The sequence below is a fragment of the Helianthus annuus genome, chromosome 9 (genome assembly GCF_002127325.2).
Source record: "Helianthus annuus cultivar XRQ/B chromosome 9, HanXRQr2.0-SUNRISE, whole genome shotgun sequence".
In the NCBI taxonomy this organism is placed as follows: Eukaryota; Viridiplantae; Streptophyta; class Magnoliopsida; order Asterales; family Asteraceae; genus Helianthus; species Helianthus annuus.
Genome location: NC_035441.2, coordinates 179,749,325 through 179,765,701, shown reverse-complemented (window position 1 = coordinate 179,765,701; position 16,377 = coordinate 179,749,325). Strand labels below are relative to the sequence as shown.

The window sequence follows — 16,377 nt, the reverse complement described above, 5'->3', positions numbered from 1 at the left end:
ACTTTTTAGGAAAAAGTATTAAATTACTAAAATTATATAATTGTGTCTCATGTGAAGTCTCATAAGGCCATACCCGTTACTAGTACCTATTATGTTCACATGCACACCGGCGGGTATCAGGTTAACCCGCTTATGGTTTTATCTGGTTAAAATTTACTCGTTGAAATGCTCATTACACAAAACTCCATCTTGTACCCGTCTCAAAATCAATTTGAAATCATAGTTATTAATAGCATCCATAGTGGGCGCTATTGCGAATAGTGTGGCGTGGCGCCTATATGCCGCTGCAAGGTTCTTAGTGACCAGATAGCGACCTCCGGCGATGAATTTCGGCACCGACGCTGCTTTTTGGCCGGAAACCTGTGAGAAGAAGATGTGACCAGGAAGAAGATGCAGTAGTGGCGTGTTTTACACTTCTAGGGTTAAATAACTTTAGGTATTTTAACATTTAACCCCTCTATCTTTCACCAGTTTATATTTAGCCCCTAAAACTTTAATTTTTACATAAAAAGTGTAAAATTAGTTTGTGTATTTAAACATTTAACCCCTTCTATCTTTCACCAGTTTATATTTAGCCCCTACACACGAAATAGCGAGCGCTATTTCATCGTTATCGCTACGTAACATATAGGTACCTTGTCGCTATTCGCTATCGATAACTATGTTTGAAATATCAAATATTCAACGACATTTCTAACAATTTTATACTTTTAATAATTTTAAGTTTCTAACAGTTTCAACATATTCAACACACTGAACAAACTATCTATTATATCTTTTTTATAATTATATAATATATAAATAAATATATTCGGTTTCGATACGGGTAACATATTTAGGTAATTAGACACATAACACCATACCCATCCAAAACCCGCAAAACAATGCTTAAATATGATGTTATACCTATCACATACCCAGATATCCATACCAAATGTTCAGATTTCCAGCTGAGGTTCTTTTAATCCAATAATCCCCAAAAAAACACATACAACATTTTCTTTACAAAGCTATGTATGTAATAAAACAACAAAACATTCTTTACACCTTATGAACCAACTAGTCAAAGCCATTCTCTAGCTCACCTCATTAAACTATCCATTACAAAGTTGTTTACTAAATCCATGTTTTGAGGACCGAACCCGCCTCCTCATGTTCAAGCAGGTCGAGCCGGGCTTTCGAACATCCTAATGGGCTCTTACAAAACAAGATGAAAGGTCAAATCTTGAATCATCTGCTTCCAACTGTATCCGACCCACGATCCCATGACCATTTCTTCTTGTTCTTCCAAAACTCATCTTTCTTTGCCTTCTTAACCTTAACCCACCCCAACTTACTACTAATTATACCCATAATCGCGCTCTTATCCTTCTTGTTCTTAGTAGCGGCTTTCACATCCAAAATCGACCGCAACTTATGATATGATTTGGCATCAGGCACTTGCCCACTTTTCACCATTTGTTTATGATAATAAAACGCCCTCTTAAAATCTCTAACACGAACATAAGCATAAATCATGGTGGAATAAGTAATCGAATCAGGTTTCAATTGTAGCACAGCCATCTCCTTTAGCAGTTGTGGCAATTTACCTTCTTGCCCTCCACGTGCATACGCGTTTATCAGCATGTTAAACGTCATAACAGTTGGCTGAAAACCAATTTTCCCAAATTCGCATATCACATCCCGTGCTTCTATATACATACCTTGTTTAGCAAACCCGTCTACAAGAATATTAAACGTGACTCGTGTTCCTTCCACTTTATCCTTAATCATCATTTTCCATATTCGCATTAACGACTCGGCGTCACCAGCCCGTCTGAATGCATCCAATAAAGCCGTGTAGGTTTCTATTGACGGTTTTACCCCTTCTTGTAACATGTTTTGAAATGCCACGTCAGCTTTTTCATGCCACCCGCTGATTGAATACGCATGTATAAGAGCTGTGTAAGAATGGGATGTCGGTTTTATACCGTTTTTTTTCATCTTCAAGAACGCATCAGCAGCCATGTCACTCATTCTCTTGTGGCGCCCATAAGCACTAACTAAACAAGTATACGATTTAACGTCCGGTTTTAATCCTGTCTCTTCCATTTCTTCCATCAATTTTTCGATAACTTCCGGTTGCATTCTTCGACTGTATGCATCCATTAATATGTTGTAAGAAGCAGTGGTGGGAACAATTCCTTTTGATTTCATTTCAGCAAATAGACCTTCGGCTTCTTCGATTTGATTTGATTTGCTATAAGCGTTTATGATTGTGTTATATATAATTGCATTAGAAGCGATCCCTTTTTTCTCCATTTCTACCTGGATAATAAGAGCTTCTTTCTTCAAACCCTCGTCACAAAACGATTTAATTAGAGCACCCATAACTTCTAAGCTCCATTTAAGTCCTCTCATGTTCAAGATTTCAAAGAACTCCCATGCGTCTTTTGCGCTGTTGCCCTTTTTTCTCATGATTGTAATCATTATAGAACACGTTACGTGATCTGGTTCAACGTTGTCTTTTTCCATTGCCTCAAACAATCTCCAAGCATCATCGTACCTAAAACAAAATCCCGAAATTCCAAATTAGAAAAAAAAAATACATCTTAGCATAAACATTGCTAAAACATATGAGCATTAAGACAACAAATTTATTGAGATACATGTGAAATCGACTAATTATCTCTAATTTTAGGGGGTGTTTGGATATGTGTTTTAAGAGTGATTGATGCAAGTCCAAGAATCAAATTATTGGTTTTACATACATCTTAACAAGTAACACATTCTATAAAGCAATGTATTAGACAATAAGGTCAAAAAGGAACACCTTGATCGATAAAACCGAGCCAAAATAATGGAATCATAGTATCATACACATGAACTAGTGATAATCTAATACTATGAACAAATGTGTTATAAACACGAAAGATAAAAACTAATACCTCCCGCAATACGAAAGAGCCGAGATAGCCGAATTATACACATGAACTTGCTTAAACTCCACAGAATCAGGCAAATTATCAAACAAAATCATCACTTTATCACCCATTCTTGCTCTTCCCAACACAGGAAACAAGGCAGAATAAGCCCATGGTGTAACCAATGAAGGCTCCTGCAAACTCATCCACTCAAAGAAATACAAACAACACATTGTCAACCCCTCTTCTTGACCCATCAATCCCAATACTTGAACACACTCTCTCTCACTCAATCTCCCTTCAAAGGGGCCCAAAACCTCCCCTAAAGTCACATTCTCCTGCAAATTCCTAGCAATTTTAATAATCTCATTCACACAATCACTCCCACTACTAATTCCCACTTCAAATTCCTTTCCAGATTCAGTAACATCAATGTCGAGTTCTCCGTATTCATCCGGATTTAATTCGGGTTCAGTTTCGGGCTCTTCGGGATTTAATTTGGGTTCTTGATTGGTGATGGATGGGGAGAGGTGCCAAGAAGAACGGCGGTTTTTTTGGAGGGTGAATTTGCCTTCATGTGGGGGGTCTGGAAACTGAGAAGAAGTTTGAAATTTGAAGAATTTATGAATTGGGTCTGTGATAAATTCATCTTTTTGTGGGGTTTGTGAGTCTGAAGTGTCTTGTTCTTGTTCTTCGAGAAAAGGGAGGAAGATTGAGGATGAAGGGTTTTGATTTGGGGGTGAAGTAGCAGAGAGAGATGTGTGTTTTGTGGGTTTAGATAGAGAGGTTCTGTGGCGGCGAAGATGACGGTGGAATGGGGTGGTGGACGGTGGGAGAGTGAACAACGGTGAGGGTAGAGGATGGTGGTTGAGGGTGACGGCCATTGTTTGAGCTCCAATGTTCACAAAACCTGGTTTTGGGTTCGAACCGTTTGGATTGAGTCAATGAAACTCTAGATCAGATAGAGTAACCGGTTCAGTTTGAAAACCGGGTTTTAAAGGAAAACTATACTGGATCGGTTTGCAAACCGGTTTTAACGTATTGTTTAAGTAGTGGTTCATTTGAACCGGATTTAAAGTGTATATGCTCAAACCGGCTTAAACTTATGGACCGTATGTATTCGAGTTACCTCTTATTTAAGAGATATAAATGCCTTTACTAAGGGGCTAACTTCACACTGGCAGCATAAAAAACGTACTAAAATGCGGTAAGACTCAAACAGATCGATAAAACAAACACACGTTTAAGAGTAATCTTAGCTTTATTATATTATAGAAAAATAACTCAAAGACCACAATACAATAGTATTCCAACTCCCATGCATAGCGCTTGATGAAACACTGGATAATACTAGACTATGACAGCTGATCGTCTCGTGTCTTATTGTTCAGCCTCTATCATTCACTCGCCAAATGACGGATTCCTCTAAAGTGTCCTACAAACCGAACAACACCGGTGACTCGTTACAAAGAGGATAAGATGGGGGGTTCTCCTTGTAACCACTCTTCGGCGTGAGAATAAGTAATCGCTTTGAGGATAAGTGTGTGTATAGAGTATGAGAGTAAGAAATTGAATCCTTAAACCTGGAGGTAGAGTCTTCTATTTATAGCCGGAGAATTGTGAGGGAAGGAGATTGCCAGCTAGCCGTTGTTTGACAGTTGTCCGACCAGGAGGAATATCTCTTATGTTCCCTCTGCCATGACCAGGCCTTGAGGTGACGTGGCGCGGGGTTATTCGCTCCAGCTCAGCGTCCTTTTGTATTGGTTGTTGGCCTGCCCCCTGAAGATGTTGTGGTCCGTGTTGGTGTGCTGCTATTGGTGCCACATGTCATCCTTTTTGTCTATTGAGAGCATCTTCTTGTCGCCAGGTGTTTCCTTCCAAAACCTTCTAGAATCTTCTGGATGCTCTCGTGTGGCAAGTCTGCTAGCGTGAAGTGGTATGGTCCCTCTGACACGTGTGTATCTGTGATTTGGGATCATACCTCTTTAGCCCTAAACTTGGCTATGTATTTATAGTTTAAACAGACGTGGTTAACAACAAACATTAAGCAAAACCCCAATTACTCCTTAAATCATGAAACTCACTTGTTGTTAGAGCTATATTGGCTGGCGAACCAAGTTGTGAGGCCTCTAGTAATTATATTGTCAACAAATAATATATGTGATAGAGATATAACTGTTGGTGAATATGTCTGACTTGTCTTGATACATAGTGGTTGAGGCAGACATGAACAAAAGTTGTTCAACTCCAACACGGGAAACCGTTCCTTCAAACAGTGTGAAAATGACCATGTTCAACCCCATTCCCCAAGTGGTGAATGGATGCATAGAACATGCCAAAACCGATAAAAAAGAACGATCTCTGGTTCAACAAATCCGACAAGTTGGTCTAGTTTTTAAAACCATCAACATAAGACGCAACAAACCCTTTGAATAGGTCACGGTAACTTGTGTGTAGGGATACACAATCAAAAGAGAGACAAAATCGTCGTTTTCTTCATTCATTGCAAGCTAACACACATTTTGGAAAACCTTGTATATGGGTTGCGATGTCCATAATATGACCACCTAAACACCCTACAATGGAATTTGAACGTCTCACCATTTGGTCAATGTCATTGAGCCAAAAAGTTGTTAATATATCACACCCCTACTAACCCAACTAAAAAACATCCGATTGTCCATCAATAGAACATTTTCCTCCAACTAACATCCATGTTTTCCACCTACAAACGTTTGTTTTATTTTTAGACTCCCTTTTTAAAAATTTCTTGTTCATAAATAATGAATTTGATTTTGAGTATGATGCAAGGAGCCAAGGGGGGTCACTCTCTATCCTTGGGGGTAAAGCCCCTACCAATAGCTTTGCAAGTGAAAGCCAATTTCCAAACACATCATGGCCATGGGCCTTTGGTCTGATGTTCACCCTGAAAATACAACGGTGAAGGAAGGAAGGAAGGAAGAATTTACCCTAATAAATCTTCATGGGCCATTGGTCTAGTGTTCGAAGAACTTGGGCCAGCCCAAAGGAGGATTTCGGGATATTCATCTACAGTCTACAAGGTTTATCATGTGTTTTGCTAAACAAATAACAAACAAACTAGTATGTTTGTTTTCTTAACATCCGGTTAATATTATCTCATTCACCCACAAAAATTGCTAAATCAAATAACAAGCTAGTATATTTGTTTTCTTAACATCCAGATAATACAATATCATACTTGCCTTCACTTATCTTTGAATTACTCTCACCCAAACACGGGCGGAAGAAATTTGAGACTTAACGATTTCTTATAAACTCAACATCTCTCCCACTCAATGCGGGATTTTGCTAGGTTGTTATAGCTCCAGGAAATGCTACTTGCTATAGTCGAGACGATATAAAATGATATTTGATCAATTTGAAAATAAGCAAAGTATTTTCTAAAGCTGAATTGATAAATATTTAATCATTATTACATTCGCGGGATCAATTATATAGTTGATTTATCGATCCCTATTTAGAAGAATTTAAAACCATTTATATGGACTTGGATCATTACATTGTCACCCAAAACATATGTGGGCATTCAATTAAGGGGATTAGAATCTTTCAAAGTTATACAAATCGAAAACATATTTTTCCATTGAACCTTCTTAAACATAGCAAATATACTACAACAAGTCTCCTGATAAACAACAAAACATTAAGAATGGTCATGAAGTCTTCTTGTATATGATCACTTTGTATACTTACACCATAGGCAGACCTTTATATTCCACCAGACTATGCTCCTTGCGGCCGAAGCCTCAGCTGCCACGCCTGTTTTCAATATCAAAAATTGTTAAAACTTTCGTCCTAACTAATAGTTTGTCTAACATGTTAACATTATATGTCCAAATGTTTTTTTTAATAAAACAAACAAAGAAATTATGTAATATGGCATTACCTTCTTCAAAGGAAACATGGGCGATTTCCAACAATGCACTTTGGAGTCCTTTTTCTGCCTGCGCGTTTGCTAATCATGTTACGTAAGGCGTGATTAACTTATAAAGTATATAATTAAGTAAAACGATGAATCTGACCTGTCAACCCCATTGCAACAAGTGACTTTTTTGCATAAACCACAGACGACATAAGTTCCGCCAGTGCAAGAACATGTTTTTGATGATGTCGTCTCAGAAACATGCAAAGCGAGGTTGTTGTCTGCTTCACTAGTCGTATATGTATCTAACGAACGAATCTTCTTATGATGTTTCACCCTTCGAGGAAAACAACGGCATGGCTGTCGATATAATTCTTGACCAGACAAATCAATAGTCAATGCGTTTCCATCACTATTTCTTATCATTCTCGCTGCTTCTTTTCTCTGACAAGTACGCAATCCATGGGACCCACCGTCAGAGACATTGTTAATGTTTTCAGATAATTTGTTGCCGTTCTTGTTGGACAAAAGCTTGTTTCCTCTAGCACAACTGAATAATCTAAACGACGATTTCTTAGTTTTTGGATTATCCGAATAACAGATCCGGATCTCAACATTACAGCCCAATGCAGCTTGTAACGCACTTGCAATCAGTTTCCATGATTTCTCAGCTTTTGATGCATGATTCGAATTTTTGAATTCAAGTTCAACTACAGCCAATCCTGTGTACAAAAACAATCTCAGAATTCGGGTCAGTTACATCATATGTGATACAAGAAAGATTTTAGTGTAAAATGCCATTTTTGTCCCTGAGGTTTGGTCAGTTTAGCGACTTTCGCCCAAATGTTTGCTTTTCCGCATCTAGATCCAAAAGGTTTGAAATCTTGTCATTTTCATCCGGCTCGTTAACTCCATCCATTTTTCTCCGTTAAGTCAGGGGTATTTTAGTCTTTTTTGTTAACTTAAAGGGCAATTTGGTCTATCGAATTCGGTCAGGGGTATATTAAATGCATGTACATAAAGTGAAAAAGACCGAATTGCCCTTGAAGTTAACAAAAAAGACGAAAATACCCCTGACTTAATGGAGAAAATGGCAAGAATTCAAACCTTTTTGGATCCAGATGTGAAAAAACAAACCTTTGGACGAAAGTCACAAAACTGGCCAAACCTCAAGGACGAAAATAGCACATTTTACTCTAAAATAAAACATTACCTTGGTGAAAACAAACAGAAGCTAAGTTCCCATGTCGTTTAAGGAAGTTACTTAGCGAAAACGATTTGCATAATTCCATAGATCTACTCCATATCAACTCAAGTGCCGCTTTGTCTTTTAACATTTCTGATTCACATCCATTGTTGTGGTTGCATTGAGATAGTACAAGATGTTTTAAGCTCTCGTCAGCAGAAACTAATATAGAAACGAGAGACGTTTAAGTATCAATAATTTATGATATATGTTTTAAACTTATGTACAACATTTATAGTTTTATACCTCTTGGGTGTTCTGATCTTACACACAAACTTGAATCATTCGGGTTGAACGGTGGTGCGGAGCTCAACTGTAATAACGCAACAGTGAGCCATGTTGTTTGGTTCTTAGATGCTCTCAGTTGTTTTTCGGTTTCAGATAGTATTTTTAAAGCATTATTAAGTTGTTGCAATTCAGCTTCAGCTAAATTAAACAAAAAAGGTAGTTAATATAGGTTTGAACTTTTAAACATGATATGGGAAATGAAAACATATTGTAGTGATAAAATATACTTACAAGTATGTCTTTCGAAAAACTGTCGTTTAACCTCAGAAGCGTCATCGTGAAATTTCCCAGCAAGAATATCCATAATAAGATTCGCTAATTGCGATATTAGTTGCATAGGATCGATTCTTGATCTCATTAAATCCCGGGCACGTTTAACGGTATTTGAAGTGTCGGATGATAAAGCCATAGCTAGTAACTCGAGCAATTCTTCATCAGAAACAATACCGATCTGCAACGGTACAAAAAGAAAACAATAATAAAATCTTGATACACAAAAGAACAAGTGTAAAGTTATAAAATATAAAATCACTCACCAATTCATATGTCAGTGACATGGTGATTCTTTTCCCAAGCAAACTCAATTGCTCTAAAGTCATCTCTGCGTCTCTTAACGATCCGTTAGATCGTGTAGAAATGAACTCCAACGCGGCTTGATCGTAATCAAATCCCTCTTCTGAACAAATTTTCACCAATCTCTGAACGATATCCGCTTCGCCAATCATTAAAAACTGGAACCTTTGAGACATGGGTATGACGCCACGTGGCAGCTTGCTGAGGTCGGGAGTGATCATTACGAAAACAATGTGACGTGATACTTCTTTAAGGCAGTTCACAAGAGTTGACCATGTAGACCCGAGCATTAGCTGGCACTCGTCAATTATAAAAACCTTAAAACTTGAAGAAACCGGTGGGAGCATGGCATTTTTCAAAAGATATCTAAGATTTTCCGCCTGATTCATGCTAACAGAATCAAGCTCCCGAACATCCCGACTTCGACCCGCGAAAAACAACGTGCATTCTTGGCAATTCCCGCACGGTTTTTTCTTGTCGGGTGATAAACAATTCAAAGCGGCTGCGAAAATTCTTGCTGCAGATGATTTACCGGTTCCGCGAGGCCCGTGAAAAAGATAAAAAGACGTAATCTTTTTACTTGAAATCGCACTCAAAAGAGATTTCGATACCATGTTTTGTCCCACTAATTCATCGAACGTTTTCGGTCTGAATTTCTGACTCAGACACCTCGGACTCTCCGAAAACGGAGTTGTTTCGTTACCGTAGTGTTTAGAAACGCCAATTTCCCGCAACCTTGGAGTACTTGACCAACACGACCCGATTCCACACCCGTCGCAATCAGTTTCTTGATTATCAACGTCTTTATTTTCATATAACGGTGTCCCGCAACCGCAGCTGGACCCACCTAATGAAATGTCACTCAATGATAGACACGGACTGCTTACACAACTTATGATATCACCACCTACGGTTTTGGATGGTTTATAATGCCTCCGACGGTTCGATCTTCGTTTAAATCCATTATGATCTTGTCTTTGCGGATCCAAAAACAGTTCCATTGCTTCGTTACACGAAGCCATACCCTCCATGTAATCTCGTGTAGGCATTGTGCACGGTAAATCGTTGTAATTGTTTTCACATACAGCTGATTGATTGGTTTTCTTACATAATCCCGACTTAGGTTTATACGTATTTTGACCATGATACGCTTCCCAATCAACAACATGATCATCACTGTGCCTAAACAAACCTAAATTGTTCGGCTCTAAGCTGTCGATTTCACGCACGCAACTATCTACTTGTTCGAGAACAACCTCGTTAGTAGAAGTTGTTTCCCAGTTTATATTATCAACAAAGCTAGACAATCTGCCTAGTGAGTTAGTGTCGGGGTCTCTAAGCGACCGTACTCTTCGAAGAGCTATCAATGTTTTTGTGATAGGAAGATCAACCGAATGTCGACGACCCTCCATTATCTCCGAATTAATTCGGTTTATTACCCACTCACAACACAGTCACTTGCCAGCCTGCAAAGGGGTGAAAACATTTCATTTCAAAATCATAAAGCAAGAAACTTTCATCTCTATATATCTTATAAAAAATAATCTAGACCAGATCATCATCATATAACAAACAACAAAGATTGTTTTTTTTTTTTTTTTTTTTTTTTTTTTGCAACTCTAACTCAAGACCATTTTCAGAATATCAATTTAGCAGTTAAAATGTGAAATAAAAAACTGGAAATATGTCACATTTATTTCATATCTAGAACCCTAAACTGGAATACAAGAACACAATAAACATAGCAAAACATGAATACCTTTCACATTATCATAGAACAACAACAATGACAGCAGAAAAAGGGTGTAAAAGAAACCCACATTATTCCCTTCTTCACCTGTAACAAAAACAGAGCCCACATAAAACAACAACAAGAAAAACAAAAATAAAGATGACATTAAGTCAAATTAGTACACCAAAATTCATGTAATTTCGACAAAAAAGAAAATGCAGGTTCACGGAGCTCAAAATGAAGGACATTGGGGATAACAACAAACAATGTATGAAACGACAAATTAATGGAAGTATTAAAATGGGGATGCCCACAAACACACGCACCTGAGAATAATATGAAGGTTTTGGGACAGGAATTTTAAAAGCCGGCGAAGATTACGGAAATGTGAAGACTTTTGGGGGAATTAAAAAACCCTAACCCTAGAATAAGAAGATGAAAGATATGGGTAGTAGTAGAAGAAGAAGAACTGGTGAGTGAGGTTGCGAAGAGGAATGTGGTAATGGAGGTGGGAATAAATGGTGTTGTAATAAATGAGGAGGAGGAGGGGTGATAAAGACTCCATTGCAGTCACGAGCTTTCTCTCTCTAGGATGGTGTCAGATTCTCACTCTAAAACTGTGAGGGCAGTGATGCAGGGAGGGAATAGTGAGAGAGAGGGTGACAGCATTTGGAAATGAACTCTGAATTCCCCCCTAACTCTCTTTGGAATATTTGTGTTGTAAATAATATTAACTTAGGTTTTGCTCCTACGGGTTTGATCACTTTAATGGTTTTATGTCAATCATTAAAACGGTCTTTTTTCTCCTTGTTGTTTTGATCATGTCTTCAGTTTGCTTCCCGTCTCTAACTCTATTCATATTGTATATTAACTGGAAAAGTATTTTGGTAATTTCAAGTATAATGTAAGGGTATTTGGAAAAACATTAAGGAGGGAAATGGTCGTTTTTAAATGATTGGGGCAAAACCGTTAAAGTGACCAAACCACAGGGAGCAAAACGGAAGTTAACTCTTTTTTTTAACGACAAATTTGGATCACTGACGGACCGCTAGAGTATTATCGTGTCACTAGTGTAACCACCCAATCATATTCATCTCCACTAGGCAATAATGCATATACATCAATTCAGGAGAAAACCCAATAAATTTGAGAAAAACCCCTTGTGAAAATTGAACCCATGACCTAATAGTCATAAGTTTATCTCAACACAAAGATACCACTAGACTATAAGGTTAGAAGTTAGATGGTATGGGGGAACGTCCCCCTCCGTCCCGGACCGGCGACGAACCAACCCCCCCCCCCTCGTCCTCGTCCTGAGCGTCAAGTAGTAGACGTTTGAGACGGAGCAGAAGAGGACAAAAAAGTGTGGGTTTCGAGGCGGCTTGTGACCGTTTGAATAAAAAAATTAAATTCCTTTTTCCAATTACATTCCAACGGCCATTTTTTAAAAATTTACCAAATTCACTCCAAATTTTATAAATACTCACCACTTTTACACCTTTTCACCCGCTACAATCTCATATCTCTCTCACATTTTATAAACACTCTTCCCTTTTTATATAAACTCAACATTTTTATACCATTTTTTACCCACTACCACCCCATCTCTCTCTCAAAATTTGCAATGTCCTCACCTTCTTCCATTTCTTCATCTTCTTCGTCTATGTGGTATTCATCATCTTCGGAAGAGAATGACGCATTTTTCGAAAACATGATTATGTACTCGGCTCAGATCTTCATGACGGATGATGAAGCGTCGTCCCAACGGCTAACTAGACGAGCAAAATTAAACCGAGACAAAGAAGGTACTTTACTTTTTTTTCCGTATATTTATTTAAATTTGAAAATGTATTTTATAATTAATTTGATATATTTTTCGTTTTAAATATATATCCGCCCACGATAAACTAGGGGCCGATTATTTTGCCGACGAACCCGTGTACACAGACGAGATATTTCGACGTCGGTTCCGAATGAGTCGTCGACAATTTTTACATATCGCAGACGGCATGGCCCAGTCTGATCCGTTTTTTACACTGCGATACGACGCTAGGGGGCAAAGGGATTTCACTAATTTACAAAAATGTACATCGGCCATTCGCCAACTGACATATGGTTACGCACCCGATGCATTAGACGAGTATTTAAGGATGTCCGAAAGAACCGCACGTCTATGTTTGCACAAGTTTTACGAATGGGTTGTCAAATTATATAGCAAGAGATACATGCGGAGACCAAACGCAAACGACGTTCAAAAATTATATCAAGCACACGAACAAAGACATGGTTTCCCAGGAATGCTCGGGATCATTGATTGCATGCACTGGCCGTGGGCCGTGGCAGAACTGCCCTACTGCCTGGCAAGGTCAGTATACTAGGGGAGATTATGGTCATCCCACTATTATTCTAGAGGCTGTTGCGTCACAGGATCTCTTAATGACCTTAACATCACATACCAGTCACAGACATTTGACGATGTAGTGGCGGGAACAGGTCCAGGCACAAGTTTTACGGTTTCGGGGGTGGAATACAGGCGAGGTTACTACCTTGCAGATGAAATATACCCAACGTACTCGACAATCGTTAAAATTATTCCGCACCCGACAGACGAAAAAAGAAAAAAAAAATTGTGAAGTATCAAGAGGGTGCAAGAAAAGATATTGAACGGGCTTTTGGGGTACTACATAAAACATGGCATATCATTGAACATCCAACACGTTCGGCTACACCAAAGAGGTTACGACACATTATGTACGCTTGTATCATACTTCATAACATGGTCATTGAAGACGAAGATAGAGCGATGTGCGAGTACGACGAAAACGCGTCTATCGGAATTTCTGTTCCAGTTAGTTTGGAACAACAAGATTTGAACATGTTCTCTCTACGTAATGAGTACACGCATCATAATCTACAAACGGACTTGGTGGAGTGCATTTGGAACAACGCTCAAAACGAACCAGACGACCACATGCAGGACGAAGACTAGTAGCTTTTTTTAATATTTTTTTAATGCTTAGGTTTTTTTTAAAGTTTTTTTTAAGTTATTAGGATTTTTTTAAAAGTTTATGTTTTTTTTTTTAAGTTTATGTAATGTTGTTTAATATTAATGAAAATATTTTCTTATTTTATTTGTTAAATGTTAAAGAAAAGGATGTTAAAAAAAAGTAAAATGGTGGGGTAGGATCATCCTCCCATTTATATTGATTTGGTGGGATGGACAATCCTCAAGAGTATGGTGATGTGGCGCCTAGATAGCGGATCATCCTCTAAGACCATGTGTAGTGGTTAAGAAAAATAATGCCCCCATCATGGGGCATTATCCGACACGTGGCAGTCCAGTCAGCATGGGGCGTTATTGCAAAAGTGGTGTAGTGAGAATAATGCCCAAATAATGCCCCTTCCAATTATTAAAAAAAAAGGAAAAAGCAACCTAAATGATCATTGGCTAGTCAAACATGGGAATAATGCCCATTGGCCACATGCAGCGTTTTCTTAATAACGCCAAACGTGATTTTCTGAATTTTTTTTTTCTAATATAACGCCTAGTGTAATGGATGGGGGGCGTTTTAGGACGTTTTTTTTTTATTTTTTTTTAAAAATCACGTCCCACTACGGATGGTCTAAGGAAGGACCATTCCTATACGGTGTAGACTAATTTCATGGCCTATGGGCTAAAGAAAATAATATTAAACTAGTGTTAAAAAGTTATGTTTATTTTTGTATCATTAGGTAGACCACACTTAAACAAATAATCGTTAAGGTCAAGGGTTCGTCTTTCAAGAATTAAAAAAAATCGTGCCAAGTGTATAATATATTGCACGTATGATTGACAAATATCTTGTTAAGTTAAATTGAAAATAACGTAAATTGTTACATCACCCTATTAATTTAAATTAGTACTAGGTTATAACCCCGTGTATTACACGGGTCGAATAAATGAATTTTATATAACTCATTATTCATTTATTTATTTAATTAATATAAGATAAGTTTGGAAACGAGGCGAGAAAATCATAAAATAAATGCATACAATAAATGATAGGTGTCACACATTAATGTTTTATTATATATTATAGTATAGATATAGATATATATATTTAGATTGATATACATAGATTATTCTATTGTAGTAGAATTTGTTAACGAATTCTTAATAAATTTAACTCTTTATTTAAAACTTGCAAATGTAACGAAGTCTCAATAAATTTAATCCTTATTTAAAACTTGTAAATATAGAAATGATAAATAATATTAGTTAATCTAATTTTAAGTTTCGTAAAATCTATTTGATACCAAACTAAACAAAACGTTTAAATATATAGTTAATATCAAGAGTAAATTATGATTTTGGCCCCTGTGGTTATATCACTTTTACCCTTTTAGCCAAAAAATGAATCTTTTAACATCTGGGCCCCAACGTCTTTTTTTCTAACCCTTTTGGCCCCTAACACTAACTCAATCCATTTACTTTTAGGGGCCAAAAGAGTTAGAAAAAAATACGTTGAGGTCCAAAGGGGTTCAGATGTTAAAAAAAAAAATTTTTGGGCTAAAAGAGTAAAAGTGATATAACCACAGGGGCCAAAATCGTAATTTACTCTAATATCAAATTAGATAACTAAATTTGAATTTTAAGTAAATAGATAAATATAAAAGTAATAATTAGACTAAATAATATTTAGTAGGAGAATTATCTATAATTAATTAGAAAAGATTAAACTAAAATAATAATTATCCATAAGACATGGTCTAATATGATGACAAGTGTCCCAAAAATGGTTTCTTTTATTATATAGTACTAGCGGTAAGACCCGTGTGCAAACACGGGTCATTTCTTAGAAAACCATGCATAACACGTATTGACAGAACATATAGATATCTGTAAAAAGACAACTATATAGCTAAAAGACAACTATATAAGTAAATATAAAAGATTTTAACAAACTTAATAAAAGATGTCTAACAAACTTAAAGTTTAGATTGTGCAAACACGAGTGATTTCTTAGAAAACCATGCATAACAAATATAAATGATGATTATAGTTATATTTATATAGACTTATAAATAAAATAAATAAATAAGTCAGTCAGTAAATACTTAAAGTTTAAAGTATAAAAACTTAAAGTTTAGATTCTGCTGAGTCTTGTTTCTCTTCTGTAAATGTCTGAAAAACCATTTTGATGATGTAATCTTCTTGGGCCTTGTCTTCTTTTGTTAATTCATCCATCTGCTTTTCTTTACTTCTTTGATAAAGGATGCTACCATGTGGAGCAGTGGGTCTCCTGATTGACAATTTTTGTTGTTTCACTGGAACCACTGCTTCCGGATAATCAGGCTTTTTAGGAGCAGCGGGACCTCTCTTCCTTAACTCTTCCAACGTTTTGTAGGTAGCAAACACCTTTTCTTCTCTCCACCTTGTAACCTGCTTTCTTGACCCATAATCAGCATTTATCAGCTCTTCTTTCATTCTTTTCAGTTTCAAGGTCCTTTCTGGTACATTTTTCTTGTAATTGGCCCAAACCGGAGGAGTTTGCTTTACGTTGTCTTGAATCATCTTTTGAATTCTGACTGTCTCCTCTTGTAGTTCACTGATGGTCCATTCTTTGTATTGATACTTTTCTGCCCTGTACTTCTTGTATGCTATTATGTATTCAAGATAGTAAGTTCTCATGCTTTCATCATATTTTTCTGATAATTTCTGACAAAAGACTTTTGAGAACTGCTCTAAAGT

General features: G+C 37.1%; 2 protein-coding genes across 3 annotated transcripts; both read right to left on the bottom strand.

Moving 5' to 3' along the window:
* Positions 1-924: 924 nt before the first annotated feature.
* Positions 925-3,858, bottom strand: LOC110879867 (pentatricopeptide repeat-containing protein At5g50280, chloroplastic). The gene is made up of 2 exons (XM_022128398.2): positions 2,928-3,858; positions 925-2,545 (listed from the first exon to the last, which is right to left on the bottom strand). The coding sequence occupies exons 1-2, from the start codon at positions 3,785-3,787 to the stop codon at positions 1,231-1,233; spliced, it is 2,175 nt and encodes a 724-aa protein (XP_021984090.1). The 5' UTR covers positions 3,788-3,858; the 3' UTR covers positions 925-1,230.
* A 2,582-nt stretch (positions 3,859-6,440) lies between these two features.
* On the bottom strand, positions 6,441-11,344 carry LOC110879866 (protein STICHEL-like 2). 2 transcript variants are annotated; one of them, XM_022128397.2, is made up of 9 exons: positions 10,973-11,343; positions 10,674-10,751; positions 8,878-10,380; positions 8,573-8,792; positions 8,300-8,479; positions 8,021-8,215; positions 6,968-7,529; positions 6,832-6,889; positions 6,441-6,704 (listed from the first exon to the last, which is right to left on the bottom strand). In XM_022128397.2, the coding sequence occupies exons 3-9, from the start codon at positions 10,324-10,326 to the stop codon at positions 6,669-6,671; spliced, it is 2,700 nt and encodes an 899-aa protein (XP_021984089.1). In that variant the 5' UTR covers positions 10,327-10,380; positions 10,674-10,751; positions 10,973-11,343; the 3' UTR covers positions 6,441-6,668. The 2 variants fall into 2 exon arrangements, with proteins under 2 accessions (XP_021984089.1, XP_021984088.1); XM_022128396.2 differs by lacking the exon at positions 10,674-10,751 and having other exon boundaries at positions 6,832-6,891; positions 6,967-7,529; positions 10,973-11,344.
* Between the last annotated feature and the right edge of the window lie 5,033 nt (positions 11,345-16,377).